Here is a 16396-nt window from a genome sequence, read left to right as displayed (position 1 = left end):
CTATAAAGGATATCGAGAAGTTAGTAAGCTTTAAAAATGGAGTTATTTTTTATAAAGGGGATTTTCTCAAGATTATAAAGGGGGACTTTATTATCTATTATTAAGCGTTAATTTCATGAGTTAATAGATTAAGAAGGAAGATTTTCCTAAAAGGTAAAAGATGGAAAAAGTCAGAGCTAGGACTATATGCCTTAATGAAAGAGATCCTTAGAGAAGCCTAGATAGACTTAAAAGTATTAACGGATACTTAGATTTTCATAGCATACCTAGTCACATGCTTATGCCTGGTAATCGTACTTAGCTGAATACTTGGGCCTTCTTCGTAGATACCTCAAATAGTTAAGTATGAAGACTTAGACTTAATAGCCAGCCGTATACCAAAAGACGTCAAGTGGATGCCCTCTATACTGAGAGCCCGCAGCCACTGGAGCCCGACGAGTGCTTCAGCTTGAAGAATTGATCACCGAGCATTACAATCTGATGAACTGACGGGCGCATAGGACACACAGCATTGATTCAACCCAAAGATACCCATCCACCAATTTGTCCTCTACTTGCAAAACCCCCATTCCAGCACTCCCCTTTCCTGCCGAGATTACTAGTCTAGTGGACCAAATCCCATCGGTCACGGCTTTTAGCTAAACGTAGTATGAGAAACTAACGACGGAGAGAATGGCCGAGAGAAAGAGCAACGGGTTGATTTAGTTGTAGCTGTGGTCAGGCAGGTTGGCGCTATCAGCCACTTCCAGATCGAATGTAAGGACAGCCAATTCTATTTTCTGTGGCTCATCCTAGTTCAACAGACGTGGCGAGGAACGCCTCGCATGTCATCTGCCCATCGTCTACGAGCGCTTTGTCGCTTGCCAACTTGTCCTTGGCTACTTCATATTCCTTCAACCTAAGCGTCTTCTGCATCACAAATGCCTCAACCTCTGGTAGCGTACCAAACTCCGCCTTACGCCTCTCCCACTTCTGTTCACCCACATGTTGGCGTAGCTGCGTGAAGGGAAAGCTACGGTGGTCATTGAAGCCGACCGAGATGAGCATATGTAGCCACATGGCCCCCGATTCCTGCGACCACTTGACGAGATTGGAGAGTTCCCTCTCCTCGTGCCCTGGCATTTTCGCCTCTTCTTCCTCCAGGACGCGTCTGTAGATATTGAGGTACTTGAAGTACCGCTCGGCGAGCTTGGGTGGTTTGCCATCTTGCCACTCCCACTCTTCGTTGACGGGTCTATCTTGGAGAAGCCACCACGGCGCCGAACCAAACAACTGGGCGGGCCCGATGTATGACCACTCGAGGTCCACCACTCCCACGACAGTGAGGTCTTCCTTGCTTCGGACAATTAGATTCGCCAGGCCGAGGTCGTCACAAATCAGTTTGAACTTCCCACCGTCATACTCCTTGTTGATGAGGTTGGGCAGCAGGGATTCCAGAACCTTGAGCGCCAGGTATCTACTTCTGGCGTCATGAGGGCCGTAAATCGAGTTTGGCTGGTGAGTGAGCTGCCCGAAGTCCTGTCCTAGGAGGTACTGAAAGTACTCGGTCGCCGTCGCGAACCCTTGGCATCGGTCACCTAGAGACCATGTTTCTCAGTTGAGGAACCCAATTAGGATAGAACCATGGGGAACAAAGTTTGCAAAGGGAATGAGAGGGACATGTTAGCAACAAGTCGTACCAAAAACATCAACTCCACCATTATGTAGAATGTCATGTGCCTTGTACGTCAGCGGGCGCTTCGGCGTGGGGCTTTCAGGTTTACCCTCTAGCGACGGCAGGCTGCCGATGCTGTCAAAATCGAGGCTGAACAACTGGAGCAGAAAGTTCGCAAACTGCCTGTAGATGACCTCGATGTCTCCATCGCTGATGTCCTCTCTCAAGAGTCTCGTGGGCTCGGATTCGTTGGGGTCTGTGAGGAGGTCGTTGAGGCACACGCCGTCGATGAAGTCCATCATAATAAATGCACCCAGACCGAGCGAATTGTCGGCAGCGTAACCCCACGCCTGGACTTTTGGGACAGGAATGGTGGTCCGTTCGCGGATGAGGCTGAGGGCTCGCACCTCCATAGCAACCTTCTCCTCAGCATATTCATTGTGGACCTTGCCCACACGAGGGAAACGAACCATCCAGGCTGTGCCGTCACTAAAGACCATCTTTACGCCAGCATTGAATGAGCCGTGGTGGAAGGTGCCCTCGAGTGCACAGGCAAGTCTCTCAGGATGAAAGGTGGAGACCCACGGGCAGAGCTGGCCCCTCTCGTGGGCTTTGTTCAGCTCATCGACCCAGTGTTGAGCCTGTACCTGGTGGCGGAGATCGAGGAGCCCATTATTGTACATGGCGTCGGAGAAGGTGTGTTGGTTGGGCAGTTGAAAGGAATATGACTTTTTGTGAGCGAGTTGGTCATCGGGAGGGAGGGAGCGAGAAATCGCAGGAGGGCACTTCCCCAAGATGCGCTAGTAACTTAGGCCTCAACTCCGTCGCGGGCAGGTGATGTTTTCGGCCTGCACACCGCGGTCTGGCCGCAAGGCTCGAATACCACAACTCATCAACCCCGCTAATTTAAGCTGCCTGAATGACTTGGCGGTGGAAGGATGCTGGCTAAACTTGAACTCTGCATCTTTTCTTACTGTACCGTACTCGCATTCGAGATCGAGTGCTTAATCATTGATTAGCGGACTGGCGGGTGAGCCGCGGTAATCGTTTTACAGGTGAGTAAACGCTCCTTTTACAGCCCCCTTTACAGCTTATATTTCAGTTAAATAGGCAAGCAACTTATCAGCGCCATTAAATACTTACCTTCATTAAGAACTACTTTATAATTCTCTCGTTCCTAAGCATTATAAAACCAACGTAGTTTAGTACGCATACTACAGGGCGTAACTCTCTTAGCCTTCTTATCAAGTCTACCCTTTATCCCAAGCTATATAGTCCTCGTAAAATATTTCATAGTTTATGTATCTTTAGGGTTTAAGCCTGGATACCTTTCTCAGATAACCACATAGGTTAATATATAATCTTAGTATCCCGCGTGGTAAGGAATTAATTGTAACAAGGGGATATGCTTGGAATAGGTTTAATTTAACTAATAATTCTATAGGGGGTCTCTTAGGTCCTTATCTTCTTCCAAGTTCTACGTTCCCTTCTCGTCCTAATATAACCCGGAAGTACCTTTGTACCTTTATACCTTTATACCTTAATACCGAAGCTATCCGAAGCTTATCTAGGACTTTCTTTGGTAGGTCGCCGAGGTAACGGCCTCGATGCCTAATATTATTCTCCTAACCTTTATAGCTTAATCTATTAGCGTAGGGTTTCATTATCCGTATAATATTATCTCCTTTCTTCGGAGGAATTCGTCCTTAAGCGTAATGCCTAGGCCCGATAGTTAGTAGGTTTATTAAGGTTCTATAGGTAGAATAACTTAACGGCTTCCTTCGTTCCTTCGGTAGTAAAGTATTCCTACGGTTCTTAAGTCTAGTAGCGCTTAGCCGGCTAGCCTTATTACTTTACTAGGTATCTAACGACTTCTCCGGTTCTTACGGAATTTAGTACCTTATTTACCTCGTAGTTTTTTACTTCGATCGGGGCTACCTTCCGTAGGACCTAATTAAGGTTAGGTAATTCCTAATTATTAGCGCGGTAAGGTTCGATAAGGAATACGTAGAAGGTACTATAAATACGCTAGCCTTTCGGGAGTATTAAAGTTACGGCGGTAAGGGAAACGACCTTTTAGATCTTAAAGGAACCGAGCATCTTCTTATCTATCTTCTTTATAAGGCGTTTGGTTTTAATATTACGGGCGTTTAATATAACGAGCTATCCGACTTTTAAAGGAAGTTCCTTCTTTCGGTATCTATTTACTTATCCTTTTATCCGCTACCGTACTTTTTCTAAATGCTACTTAGCTTCGTTATATACCCGAGTTATTTAGTAAGTATAGAGGTTACTTCCTAGATTCTTAAGGGTACCTAAAGGGGGGTTATATACGGCTAGGTACTACCTATAGTTAGCATAGAAGGGTAATATACCGGTAGCTATTAAAGCGGTATTATTATAAGTAAATTCGGTAGTAGGTAGTAAGTTTTCCTAGTCGCTTATTTCGTAATTTACGAAGGCGCGTAGGTATACTTTTAGGATTTAGTTAAGTTTTTCCGTTTATCTATCCGTTTAAAGGTAGAAAGCGGTACTTATTCTAGGCTTAACGCCGAGGAGCTTTAAGACGTCCTTCTATATATAGGAGGTAAATCGCGAGTCTCGGTCGGAGATAATGTTTAAGGGGATTCCATATAGCCGCTAATAACTACGTATAAAGATAGGTATTAGGTCTTCGGCCTTCTTACCGTCTTTTTTTAGCGGGATAAAGTACGTTATCTTAATAAAGGGGTTTATAATAACCTAGATAAAATCGCAGCCGTTAGATATTAATAAGTCCGTAATAAAGTCTATTACGATCGTTTACTATAGTCGATAATATAGCTCTATAAGCTATAGTAATCCGAACGGGGTATATCGGGATATCTTATTTTATTAATATTCGCGGTATCCCCTAACGAATTCCCTAATTATTACTTCTAGGTTAGGCTACTAGAAGTTACGAATAATAAGTTCTATGGTTTTATTTATACTTATATGCCTCGCTACTTTAATATCGTATTCCGATTTAATTACTTCCTATTATAAGTTCTTAAGTATTTAAAGACGGTTTCGCCGATAGAGAAGGCCTTCCTAAAGCTCCATCTCCTTACCGAGTAATTTAACTAATTAAGCCTAGTACTCCGGGTCCTATATAGCCGCCGTTTTAACCTATTTAACGAACTCTAAGGTCTAAGTAGGTATTAGGATACTACTTAATCGTACGCTAGAGAATATTACCGTAGGTAAGCCTAAATTTTTTAAAAAATGTTTTTTCTATAAGACCGTCGCTATCGGCTAGTCCTTAGCTCCTCTTTTTTTAAGGCGATATTATAATAATCTAAATAAAATATCGGCCTTTTTATTTTACTTCCTTAAGCGATAGTATATTATAAAGTAATACGAAAAGAGCTATTAAGCCTAGCGGACTTAGCGTCGATTTAATACTTTTACCGTAATAAAGTACGTTAGGTTCTAATAATCGGAATATACTTCTATCTAATGCTAAGTACCTTTAAAATAATATCGCTATTTCTCGAATGCGTTAACGATTATTAGTAGTTCCTTATTATATATCTTATAATTTATTTCCGCTAGGGTAAGTCGTCGTAAGAAAAAGGCTACTAGTTTTAGTTTCCCTTTATTATCCTTTTATAAGAGGACCGCGGAAATAGCGAAATCTAAGGCGTCGGCTTCGATAATTAAGATTCGGTTAGGGTCGAAATATATAAGTACCGGGGCCTTCGTAAAGGTTTCTTTTAATTCCTAGAAGGCCTTCTTTATTTCGATTTCTTATTTCTATAGCTTACGGTTTCCCTTATTAGCGTTAGTAATTAGCCTAGCTATGCCCGAGAAATTACGTATAAATTTACGGTAAAAGTTAACGAACCTAATAAAGCTTTATAAGTCTTTAAGTATAGCTAGGATACGCTAGTTAAGAATGGCTTCTATTTTATCTTTAGATATAGTAATACCTCTAGGACTTATATTATATCCTAAGAATTTAACTTCTTACGTTCGCTAGGTATATTTCTTTAGGACTACCGCTAAATAGTTCTCTATAAGCCGTTTTAAGACTTCTTTAATTAATTTGTTATATTCCTCTAGCGTATTAATATAGATTAGGATATTATTTAAATAAGCGATAACCCCGGCGTTTAGAAGGTCGCGGAAGATATAATTTATTATGACTTAGAAGGTAGCGGGGGCGTTAATTAATCCTATAGGTATAACCGTATATTCGTATAGCCCGTATCGCGTTCTAAAGGCGGTTTTCCATTTATCGCCTTCCTTAATCCGTACCATATAGAACCTAGATTTTAGATTAATCTTAATAAACTACCGCGCCGTTTGGAATAGGTTCTATAATTCGTTAATTAACGGAATCGGATATTAAACGGGTATTATAATTTTATTTAGCCCCCGGTAATCCGCTACCGGTCTTAGGATACCCGGGTTCTTTTTATTTATAAATATTATAGATACGCCGTAAAGGGCCTTGGATTTTCGGATTCTCCTTATAGCTATTATCTCGTCGAATTAAGGTTTTAAGGCGTTTAGTTATCGTCCGCTTATAGCATATAAAGGTCCCTACGGGGGAATAGTTCCCGGTCGGAGCTTAATAACGTAGTCCTACGATTACCGATTAAGGAATCGTTATCCGGCTTCTTTAGTTATAATAGGAACGAAGTCGCGAAATTATTCCGGTACTTATATTAAAGCCTCTATTTCTCGTACGGTTCCTACGCGAGCTATCCGTAGGCGATAATTCTAGTATCGTAGCGAATTAAAGTATAGCCGTTCGTTTATAAATAACCCTTAAGAAGGATATTCCTTTATCTATTATTAAGGTAGGATAACGTCGATCTCTTCGTTTAATTTACTAACTTTTTAAGCGATACGGTAGATATATTCGTAGCTACGGAGCTTTATTTTATTTATATACTAAAATCCTCCCGATAAGATTTCGGAGCCGTCGAATCCTACTAAGGTCCTAGCCTTGGAGCGTTAGTTAAGGAAAAGGCGTAATTATTCGACTTTAGCGGCGTTAATTAAGGATACCTTACTACCGGTATTTAAAAGGACTCGTAAGGGATATTCTTTTCCTTAATATTTTATCTATATCGTATGGATAGGCCGTTTACCTAACCTTAGTTCGTCTAGGTTACGCTAAAGGACTCGTAATTTCTTCGCCGTTAGTACCGCTTCCGTTACTTCTAGCGTTCCGGGCCGTTTAGTAGCCGTAATCTTTACGTTATTTTTATCGCCCCTTTCTTCCGTTAACGCTTACGGGGGGGCATTTAAAAATCCCGTTCTTTATCGGAGTCGGATAATTCCATAATATAGGGAAGAGTTTCCTCCTATCGTATGGTAGTATCGATCCTAGCCCTTTTATTAGGTAGTAACTCGGGTTCCTTCCTTCTTCTTTTTCCCGATAAGACTTTCTTAGGTAACGCCGGTAAGTCCTATCCTTCTAAGTCCTTTTTTACGAAGCAAGCTAGGGTTTAATAATTATTCCTTCCGTATTTCTAATAGGCCTTCTTATTCTTCTTTCGCTAATCGATAGCGGCCTAGTTAATCCTAGCTAAAGCTTCCTTATTACCTATCTATCGTAAGTCCTTAGCCTATACGGGTTTCTTATTATTCTTTTTCTTACGTTCGTTTACCGGTTAGCTTAAGCGGGAGCGAGTCTCTTTTACGGGTTACCGCTATTACTAATCCGCTTTCGTATATTCCTTCTACGAAGCGGACCCTCCTTTTCCCGAAATCCTTAGGTTAGCTATTATATTTTCGTAGATTTAGCCGGCTTCTTTAATTATTCCAAGGAAGGCTTTATCGCTTTCGGGAATACTACCTAATCGTAAATAAACTAGCTTAGTTATTTCGTCGGATAAGGTACGGGTAATATAATTCTAAAAGGTAGTTCCGGACCATTAAACGATATCGTTAAGATCTATTAACTCGGTAAGGTATTAGGAGATATCTCCTTAATACTTTAGTTCTTATATCTTCTTAAAGTTACGATATCGTTCGGCGAGATCTTTAAACCGTTTTTAAAGTACTTAGGAATATCCCGCTTAAGTATCGACGATTATTAACCTTTCTACCTAAGTTAGCCGTTATTAATACTAGAGCTAGGCCTTTTCGGTAAGTATCGATCCTATTTAATTAATTTTTTAAACGTCCCGGGTAAAACTTTCTTTATAAGTTTCGAGGTAGGATTTAACCTTAATTTACTAGGGTCGGAACTTAACTAAGTCCTTACCGTTATAAGCCGTAAGCTTAATAAGGTATACTAGATTAATCGTTACCGTAATACTTCGTCGATTATCCATAGCTTTAATCTAAGCCCTAACTATACGTTCCTCGGCCGGGTCGAGAGGCTCTTACGGTTCTTTAGGGGCGCCGGGCGGGCGTCGCGGCCTCTACGGATCCCCGGATTCTAAGTTATCCGAATCGTCGGAATCCCTTAGGTCCCTTAGAGTATTCCGCGGGATTCGTAAGGGTTACGGTAGTCCTTACCCGGCTCCTCTTAATATAAAGGCGCTTACCGCGGCGTCCTAGAAACGGGTTCTTACGCGCGCGGCGATACGTTTAGCCGCGGCGTCTTAGAATACGCCGTCGGAAATAATTTCCCTTATTTTAGCCTCGCTATTAATATATTTCCCGGTAAACGCTATCGTAATTCGGATATCCGGCGCGGGAATAGGCGTTCTTATCCTCTAACTAGCTCTTACGATAATAAACTTAATATCCGTTAGCTTATTACTTAGTCGTCGTTACTAATATTCCTTAATTAAATTAACCGCGTAAGCCTTAAGGTCGTCCTTAATTAACTAGGTTTTTTCCTCTATAGCCCCGGGGATAAGATATTCTTTACTAAGGATTTCGTTAATTTATTTATCTTTTTACGTAGCCTAGGAACTAACGTCTATTACTAATTTATTATATTCCTCGCGTAGCTAAGTTAAGGCTCGTTAGTTTTATAGTACGGCGTCTCGAAGTTAATTTATTACGGCCGTTCGTATTTTATCCTACCGGGTAAACTTAGCTACGGTTTCCTATACGTTCTAGGCAAAGTAGGTACTCTATTCTACGACTTATTTCTAGAACTCGTAGATCTATATCTTCGTAGTTCGGATACCGGTAGCTTATATTACCGTAGCGGTTTAATAAAGCTATCGTAATTATTCGTACTACTCCTTTAGGATCGTATTTTATCGGTATCCTACGTCGATTTAATTAATTAGTATTACTAGGCTTTAATATACTTATTCCATTTACTTATATAAATCTACGATCTACTACGGGGAATTACGTATAACTACTCCTAAGTTCGCGATTTCCGGAATATCCGTTATAATTACCTTATATTCCTAGGATTAATATACGACGAGGGATTTATTAATTAATTCGGGGGTTAGCTCCGTCTAGGACGCTAGGGTAATTCGTTCGGCGTCCTTTACCTTTAACTCCGCCATTACGGCCTTTAGTTTATTAATCGTAGCTATTATCTAGGCTACTTCCGTTATTAAGATCGGCGCTACCCCCGAAGCGGCTAATCGCGGGAGTAAAAAAGCCTACGGTTCTAATTCTTTAGTAAAGGATCGAAGTTAATCCGATAATAATAATACCGGGATAGCGGCTTTAGCGTACGACGCCGGCTTAGGCGTAGGCTTTTCTTATTATTAACTTATAATAAAGTTATAAGGGTAAGAGTAATATAGAATTATCTATAACAAAGGGATATACTTAAAATAGGTTTAATTTAACTAATAATTCTATAAGGGGTCTCTTAGGTCCTTATCTTCTTCCAAGTTCTACGTTCCCTTCTCGTCTTAATATAACCCGGAAGTACCTTTATACCTTTATACCTTTATACCTTAATGCCGAAGCTATCCGAAGCTTATCTAGGACTTTCCTTAGTAAGTCGCCGAGGTAACGGCCTCGATACCCGATATTGTCCTCCTAACCTTTATGGCCTGATCTATTAGCGCAGGGTTCCATTATCCGTATGACATTAATACGTTCCATATGTAAAGGTCTCTGTCATAAGCACTTTTGCTCTTTGGCTTTAACTGCCTGCGAACAAGGTAAGAGCCGATTATTAATCTGTCTGAGAATCCTTGTTCCAACGCCGTCACTATCACTTCGTCTGGATCGACGCCCTTCCTTCCACCGGCCTTCTTTTAATACATTTACTTAACAGCACTCATAACGTACAGTGCTCGTGTTAATGACGAAAGACAAGGGGTAAATTACTTCGGTACCTTTAGCATAACATAGAAAGCAAATAGCTGTAAGAAGTTGAGAGGAACTGAACGAACCTCTAATGCAAGAAGGCACCATATGAATAGAAAAGTAAAACTACGACTGCAGACTCAGCTGAATCAGTTAAATAGAGTCAGGGGCCGTGTTACAGGGAGTTATTTGTGCCCTCCCGGAAGGCGGAAGGAGGTACAAAATGGCTCACTCGGTTATATTTGATGTTATTTACTCCTCACTAAAGCACAGGGTGTTAGTGCCGGTGCAGGGTGCTTAGCGCCTATGTGAGGTTATATAGCACCAGTGCCGTCTCTATAAAAGTAACGCGAAATCATTGCAGGGACATAACGATTAGATTCGTCTCTTATAACCATGACGATAGAACGAAATTGCAGGCAAAATCCACCACCATTCAATCCCAGGCCCAACTCCAAGGAGACGTAGACATATTATATTGGATTGCCTCTATAGCAAGACTTATATATCCTACACGACGTTCACCACATGATACTCGTCCACTGGTTTATAGTTCATTTCGTATGACAAAGCGGCCCACGGCATTCAGATCATCGCAGCCAGCGTTTTATATAAATAGGCACAGGGATAAGGGGCGAGGCCCGCCCTCAGAGGTAACAGCAAGATTCCGCATATTAAACAATAGTAGGTATTGGCCTTACGTATGAAGTGTTACAGACTCGTGGAGTACGACAGGCTCACGTATGCCAGGTGAAAATCGACAACAGGATGACAGAGCAGGGCATTGCACACCCATAGGTGCTTACGTAGCACCAATTTGGTGTACGAACGCAACCCATGTGGCGCAGAATAAGAGCAGCCACACCGAACTGGTTGGTAAGGCGATGGTAACTAACAGTTCCGGGGCACAGCGTTTGTCTAGGGGGGGCCTCGGTATCGAAGTCGAGTTCGTGTCCCACAACGAGAGATCAGATATGCCCACCTCGCTGCATATTTCTATACAATATGCCTACCGGCCGTTATGAGAGGCAAATCGCATGCGCCGTCAACAACCACTTGAGCGATTCAGTACCGCATATTACGGGAGGCGCAGCAAAGCGCACCATGTTCATGACTGATGAGTCCTTCCGCACTGTTTGCTGGCTTGGGTACGGATGAAGGGACAATAAGAGAAGCAAGGCTGCGCCATCCTTTGGTTCTTCGATTCCTAATCTGTTCTACCTCTGCGAGTCAAACAGCGCCCCTGCTCGCACCCCCCGCCATACGGATACACTGCTATACCCTCCCTTCCGGTACCCCGCGCCTGGTCGTACGCTAGGTAGATATTAATCGTAAATGCCTCTCGTACCTGCGTCGAGCGTGTCGAACGGAGGTCCCCAGAACGAGATGCAAACCCGGTCAGTGGGTGCCACGGCGGCGACGGCCCTTACAACCGGGTGGATAACCGGCATTATTCTTTTCGTCGGCTTCGGCCTCGTCGGCCTGGGCATACTCACCTGCGTATACATCCGGAGCCAGCAGCATCGGGGCCAGGCGGCTCAGGCTCAGGCTCAGGCTCACGTTGAGCCCAAGGGCGGAGACCACGGCGCGCCCAGGCCTACATGTGAGGCCCCAAACACGCAAATCCCGCCCCGAGAGCTGCCCGACAACCAAGTAGTGCAGCAGGTGGACTCGAACCCGCGATACGAGCTCGCCGGGTAGCCCATGGGAGAAGCTCGACGACAAGTTTCCTATCACGCGGACCGATCGTTGGGTGGGCGGGATGAAGATTCGGCGGCTAGATAGGGATATCCCATGCGAGGTGGTGGTACGATGGACGATTGCTTGATTTTATCACCCCGCGAACACGCTGCGAAAACAGCAACATGACCCATCCGATATGCGACCGGGGGTGCCTGCAGACTCGTTGGACGATACATACCTACGATCAGCTTACGAACGCGTCGCTAACGAACACGTTATCTCTACCAGCGCAACCGTAGGTAATCAAACGGAAACCAGCCGCTGCAAGATCGATCCGACGAGAGCCGTACCGATCGCGCTCGAAGTGTTCCTGGTCGTGCTGGTACGAGTTCGTCTTTAACCGCGACTAGGCACGACAACGATGACGACCCGAACGCCGAGGAGACTCTGGCTCGGAAATAGACCGATCGCGTGTATCAGTGAGGGCGAGACAGGGGCAGGCCCTCGGGGCACCCGACCCTCCCGCGACCGAACTGGGCTCGCCGGGGTTCAGATTTTCCTCCGCTCATCGGAACTTTCGTTGCCGCGCCCGGGGTGGGGGTATAGGCTTCGGTTAGCTTCTCGCGGTACCATCGACGGTTACGGACTGTAGCGACGTCCAGCGGCCACTCGGTCTTCGCCCCTTAGCGCGTAAGGTTTTTGCGCCTCGCTGGCGCGACAACAACCCGACGGGTAGTCTTCCGCATTTCATCATCGACCGCAGCGAGATCTCGGCGCCGCCATCCTGGCCGGGACATCGGTCGGCCGCAGAGCCTAAGAGCGCAGTGCCTAGAATATAACGCCGAGCTCCCACCGGAACTGGATGGTCGTCGAGGGCGGCGAGCTACGACTCCCATTCGAACGCGGTGGCGGATGTATTCGGCAACATGGCATGTCGGCGGCACGCGGCGGAGAGGAACGGCGCCAGATTAGCGGCCTGGCAGGGTTGAGGGCATTTGGTTAACATAAGTGAGTTGGTAATAGATCTGCAGGAAACACAGCACACCTACAAGAAGGATTTCAGTCCTATGGCAATCAATCTAGGACTCTGAGGCACGGCTCGTGACTGCGGCCATGTGATTTCCTCGATCGACGGTTAACCTGGTTCGTGCTAAGCTAGGCAGACTTCCGCGCCTCGTATGACGTCCCAGTCGCTACGCTCGGGACTTGGCATCGTCGTTTCGGACCACCCGAGGGTTTGAACGGGGCCTACTTTCGGCCTCTTACGAGAGTCGACGGGTAATTGCCTAGAGCCTATGTAGACTCCGCGAATAGCGACCGGAGAAGAGCGGTCCTCCCGTAGCTGTTAGGTGAGGTTGATTTACACTCGTCGGCTCACCGCGTCCGGCTGCGGATATGACGAGACTTCGCGGTCGATCCATCCTCGGCGGGACAAAGCCACGTCCTACCGCCAGACAATACCGGCATGCCATGCTTTGTATCAGCTGATTCTGATCGGAGACATGCCCTTCCAGGGTCCAACTAGGGCTGAGAACGTGTCTGGTCGGATCGATGCCTAATGTGAGGAAGCGTGTAGGTAGGTAAATATGGCAAATAGTCGCTAGGGAGCCCCCTGTTCACTCGTAAGGATGGCCGGGAGGGCATCCCGATGTGCCAGGCCCTCCCCACAGATAAAGCACCAGATTATCCCGTGATTACTAGGGTGCCACACACCGCGCGCATCTATATGACCGGCTCCGCATCTCCATTGCGAAGGCCATCCGAGACCTGGGGCGACGATTCAAGGATGGTTGTCCGCTGTGGAATGAAGCATAATATAGCATTGGACTGGCAATCATGATGCGGATGTTCGAAGCGTCTCGGTACGAGTTCCGTTGTGTATATGTGCAGGGGTATGCTAATAAACCAGGTTGCTTGGCACACGTACCATGAGAAGCCCAAGATAGCTGCTTCACAGCAGTCCCCTAGCGCAAATGACGACGGACATCAAGGTCGATAGTCGCGTTCTAGTAGGATATCACACAGCCATATATGTCTGTGGCTTGCTAATACTAGAGAGCGTCAAAGTTGGCAACCACGGGAGAGGAAAATATCCCTACCTACTGGCTAGGAAATATGCATATTGCCTTGATATCGCAGTCAGAATGGGATCGTCTGAGAGAACGCCTCCTGGCGTTCTGTAAGTCGGCATAGGCATATTTACCTACCTAACAGTGGCCGTCTTACCTAGGTACATTTGGGCCTTGGAGTAATAATTGCGTCGTGTAACCGTGGGTAGAATGTAACCCTAGGTATACACCTATTTGACTGACGAACGAACCCATGCGATGCGACCCTCTAATACTCCAACCAGCGTGAGATTACAGGGGAACGACCATTTGCAGGCTGACTCGAGTGTTTTAGCACGCTTTCCTAATCTATCCGTCTTATTTACGCCGATTTGTCCTCTGGATATACGTGTAGTCTGAGCTGCAGTACGCTGGCATTAGCATGTATGAATATTAGAAAGTTCACGGATTTAATTCGTCTCACCGCCGGGAGGCCACCTCGTTCTCACCGCACCTGTGTCGACCAGCACAGCCAGCGCCGACGAGGTAGGAGGTAGGTAGATTTCCCAGCTCACTTACCCGTTACACGCGCCGACTCCTTCCCATTCATCCCCATGCGACTTCGGTTCCGTGCACGCCTTCGTTATCTCGCGAGCAGGCTTCGCCCGACGGAGTCCTCCAGCGCCAAGCTGAAGGGGAAAAAGGAATGCGCCGCCGTCGACCCACCCACGGTTTTGGTCGCTAGGTGATAAGCGAGGCGCAGCAGTTCGATGCCGGGCCTCTCGAACCTCTCCTCTCGCGCAGCCAGCCAGCCACAATGTTGCTGCCTGTCGCGCGAGCTGCAAACCTTGGCACTGCCCGCGGGCGTTCCGTCGTACCGGCTACAAATAATACCTAGATGGTCGGCTGATGGATCGCCCAACTCGACGCCCAACGCGTCCGTCGCAGGGGGGAGGGAGCTTGAAAGGAAGAAGACGCGGCGCCGTCTTGTTACCCGTAGAGGCGATAAGGAAGCAAAAAAAAAAGGAGAGAAAAAGCAGGAGTGAGAGAGCCATATGCGCCCGAATCCGTCTCATCTCGCTTTTGGCCAAGTGCCTCCGTCTCTCCATCCTGGCTGGAGGCTTCCCGCCGCAGCGCATCCGATGGACCTTGGTTGGGGCGACGCACAAGGCTCACTCGCGTGCGCCGGTAATAATATCATCCTCCTGCGGCTGCTGCTGCTCCTCCTGTTCCTCCTCCCTCCGCCTCACCCCGGTCCCCCCCTGGCCCCCTCCTCCCCTGGCCGCCGTTTCTCATTCGGTAGCGATGCCGTGCTCCCATTATATATCTGCCAGCGAGCCCGCCCCGACGCCCCGCCTCGTCTGCGACCCGGACGGTGACACTGATAGGTGATACCTACCTACTACGTGCACGCCGACCTTCGACTACCGCTGCCTCGCCCCCCCCCCGTCGCGAGGCCACGCATACGCACACCGATAATACGCAATCGTCAACCACCCGAGCGCCGTGCCGACGCGCATTTCGTTCGCTAATCCCGCCGGCCCGATTTGCTCAATCGCGAGCCCGCTACGCCTACCTGCATCCAAGCGAGCACGGTAATACCGCCTCGACTACGACTAGGCCCGACGCACCGCACGCGCACCACGAGGCCATGAGCCCGCTCCCGCATCCCATACCGCTGCCCCCCGTCGCCGCCGTGCCGCGCGCGCCCAAAGGCGGCGGCGGTAAAGGAGGCGGCGGCGGCGGTTCGGGCGGCAGCAAGGCGTCGAAGTACAAGGGGGGTTACTACGGCGGCAGCGGCGGCGGCGGCGGTGGTGGTGGCGGCGGGGACCTGCCGCTGTGGGCGAAGCTGGTGCTCATCTTCGGGATCCTGTGGCTGTGCATCTACCTCGCGTTCTTCATCATCTTCCTGCGGCGAGGTACGGCCCCCCCCCCCGCGCTGTCCCTTTTTCCTTAGCCCGTGACTAACCCGGCGCGCGCCGAGCAGAGCACAACGCGTACCTCGAGGCCCTGCCGCCGAGCGAGCGGCGGCGCCAGCGCCAGCGCTGCTGCTGCGCGTGCCTGCCGGCGCGGGTCGTCGGCCGCGCCGCCTGGCGCGCGTTCCGGTACGCCGCCCTGCTCGAGCCCTTCATCTGGGCCGGCCGCAAGGTGGTCGGGACGCTGCGGGCGCGGCGCCGCGGCGCCGCAGCTGCCGGGGACCCGGACCCGGAGCACCCCGCCGCCGCCGCCGGCCAGCAGAAGCAGCTCCACGGCAGCTTCTACCACCGGCTCGAGGCCCACGACGACCACGACGCCGCGACCCCGGCCCCCGCCGAGGCCCGCGCCAGCGTGTACGCCTACCTCCAGGCCAAGGCGCCCGCGCCCGTCCCCGAGGCCGCCAAGCACAAGCCGCTGCCCACGGACGTCGTGCCCGCGCCGCCCTACGCGCCGCTGCCGCCGCCCCACGACGAGCGCGACGACGTCCTGCCCGCGTACCGCGGCGCCGGCGCGTAGTCCGCCGCCTCCCGCCCCCGCCGGAGCAGGAGAGAGAGAGACAAGTACAGCGGGCCGGTCCCTCGAGCCGCGCGGAGACGGACGTGGGAATCCCCGACGCTACACCGGCTCGGCGCGCGCACATACACATACACACGTATACATATAACGCACCATATACGCTCACCATACCAAACGGTCGCGAGGTGTCGGCGTTAGGATCATAGATACGCAGACAGACACGTCGGTCAGCGGGGGGGGGGGAGCCCGAGAGACAGAGGGCCCTCAACCCCTTCTCCCCGACTTCTACAGGATGTCT

The 16396-nt window shown here is 48.2% G+C and overlaps 3 protein-coding genes across 3 annotated transcripts; 2 read left to right on the top strand and 1 right to left on the bottom strand.

Annotated features, from left to right (window-relative positions):
- Positions 1-520: 520 nt before the first annotated feature.
- Positions 521-2701, bottom strand: GGS23DRAFT_564056 (uncharacterized protein). The gene is made up of 2 exons (XM_051516127.1): positions 1680-2701; positions 521-1577 (listed from the first exon to the last, which is right to left on the bottom strand). Exons 1-2 carry the CDS (start codon positions 2335-2337, stop codon positions 787-789), a joined length of 1449 nt encoding a protein of 482 aa, XP_051373081.1. The 5' UTR covers positions 2338-2701; the 3' UTR covers positions 521-786.
- Positions 2702-11008: 8307 nt separating this feature from the next.
- Positions 11009-11688, top strand: GGS23DRAFT_564054 (uncharacterized protein). The gene has a single exon (XM_051516126.1). The coding sequence runs from the start codon at positions 11210-11212 to the stop codon at positions 11573-11575; it is 366 nt and encodes a 121-aa protein (XP_051373080.1). The 5' UTR covers positions 11009-11209; the 3' UTR covers positions 11576-11688.
- A 3568-nt stretch (positions 11689-15256) lies between these two features.
- Positions 15257-16098, top strand: GGS23DRAFT_596001 (uncharacterized protein; the record flags this gene model as incomplete). Its single annotated transcript, XM_051518413.1, has 2 exons — positions 15257-15524; positions 15593-16098. 2 exons carry the CDS (start codon positions 15257-15259, stop codon positions 16096-16098), a joined length of 774 nt encoding a protein of 257 aa, XP_051373079.1.
- Positions 16099-16396: the final 298 nt, after the last annotated feature.

Source organism: Durotheca rogersii, assembly GCF_024521655.1.
Source record: "Durotheca rogersii strain YMJ 92031201 chromosome Unknown GGS23scaffold_7, whole genome shotgun sequence".
Lineage (NCBI taxonomy): Eukaryota > Fungi > Ascomycota > Sordariomycetes > Xylariales > Xylariaceae > Durotheca > Durotheca rogersii.
Note: the sequence above shows the minus strand (reverse complement) of the source record. Positions and strands in the feature narration are given on the sequence as shown.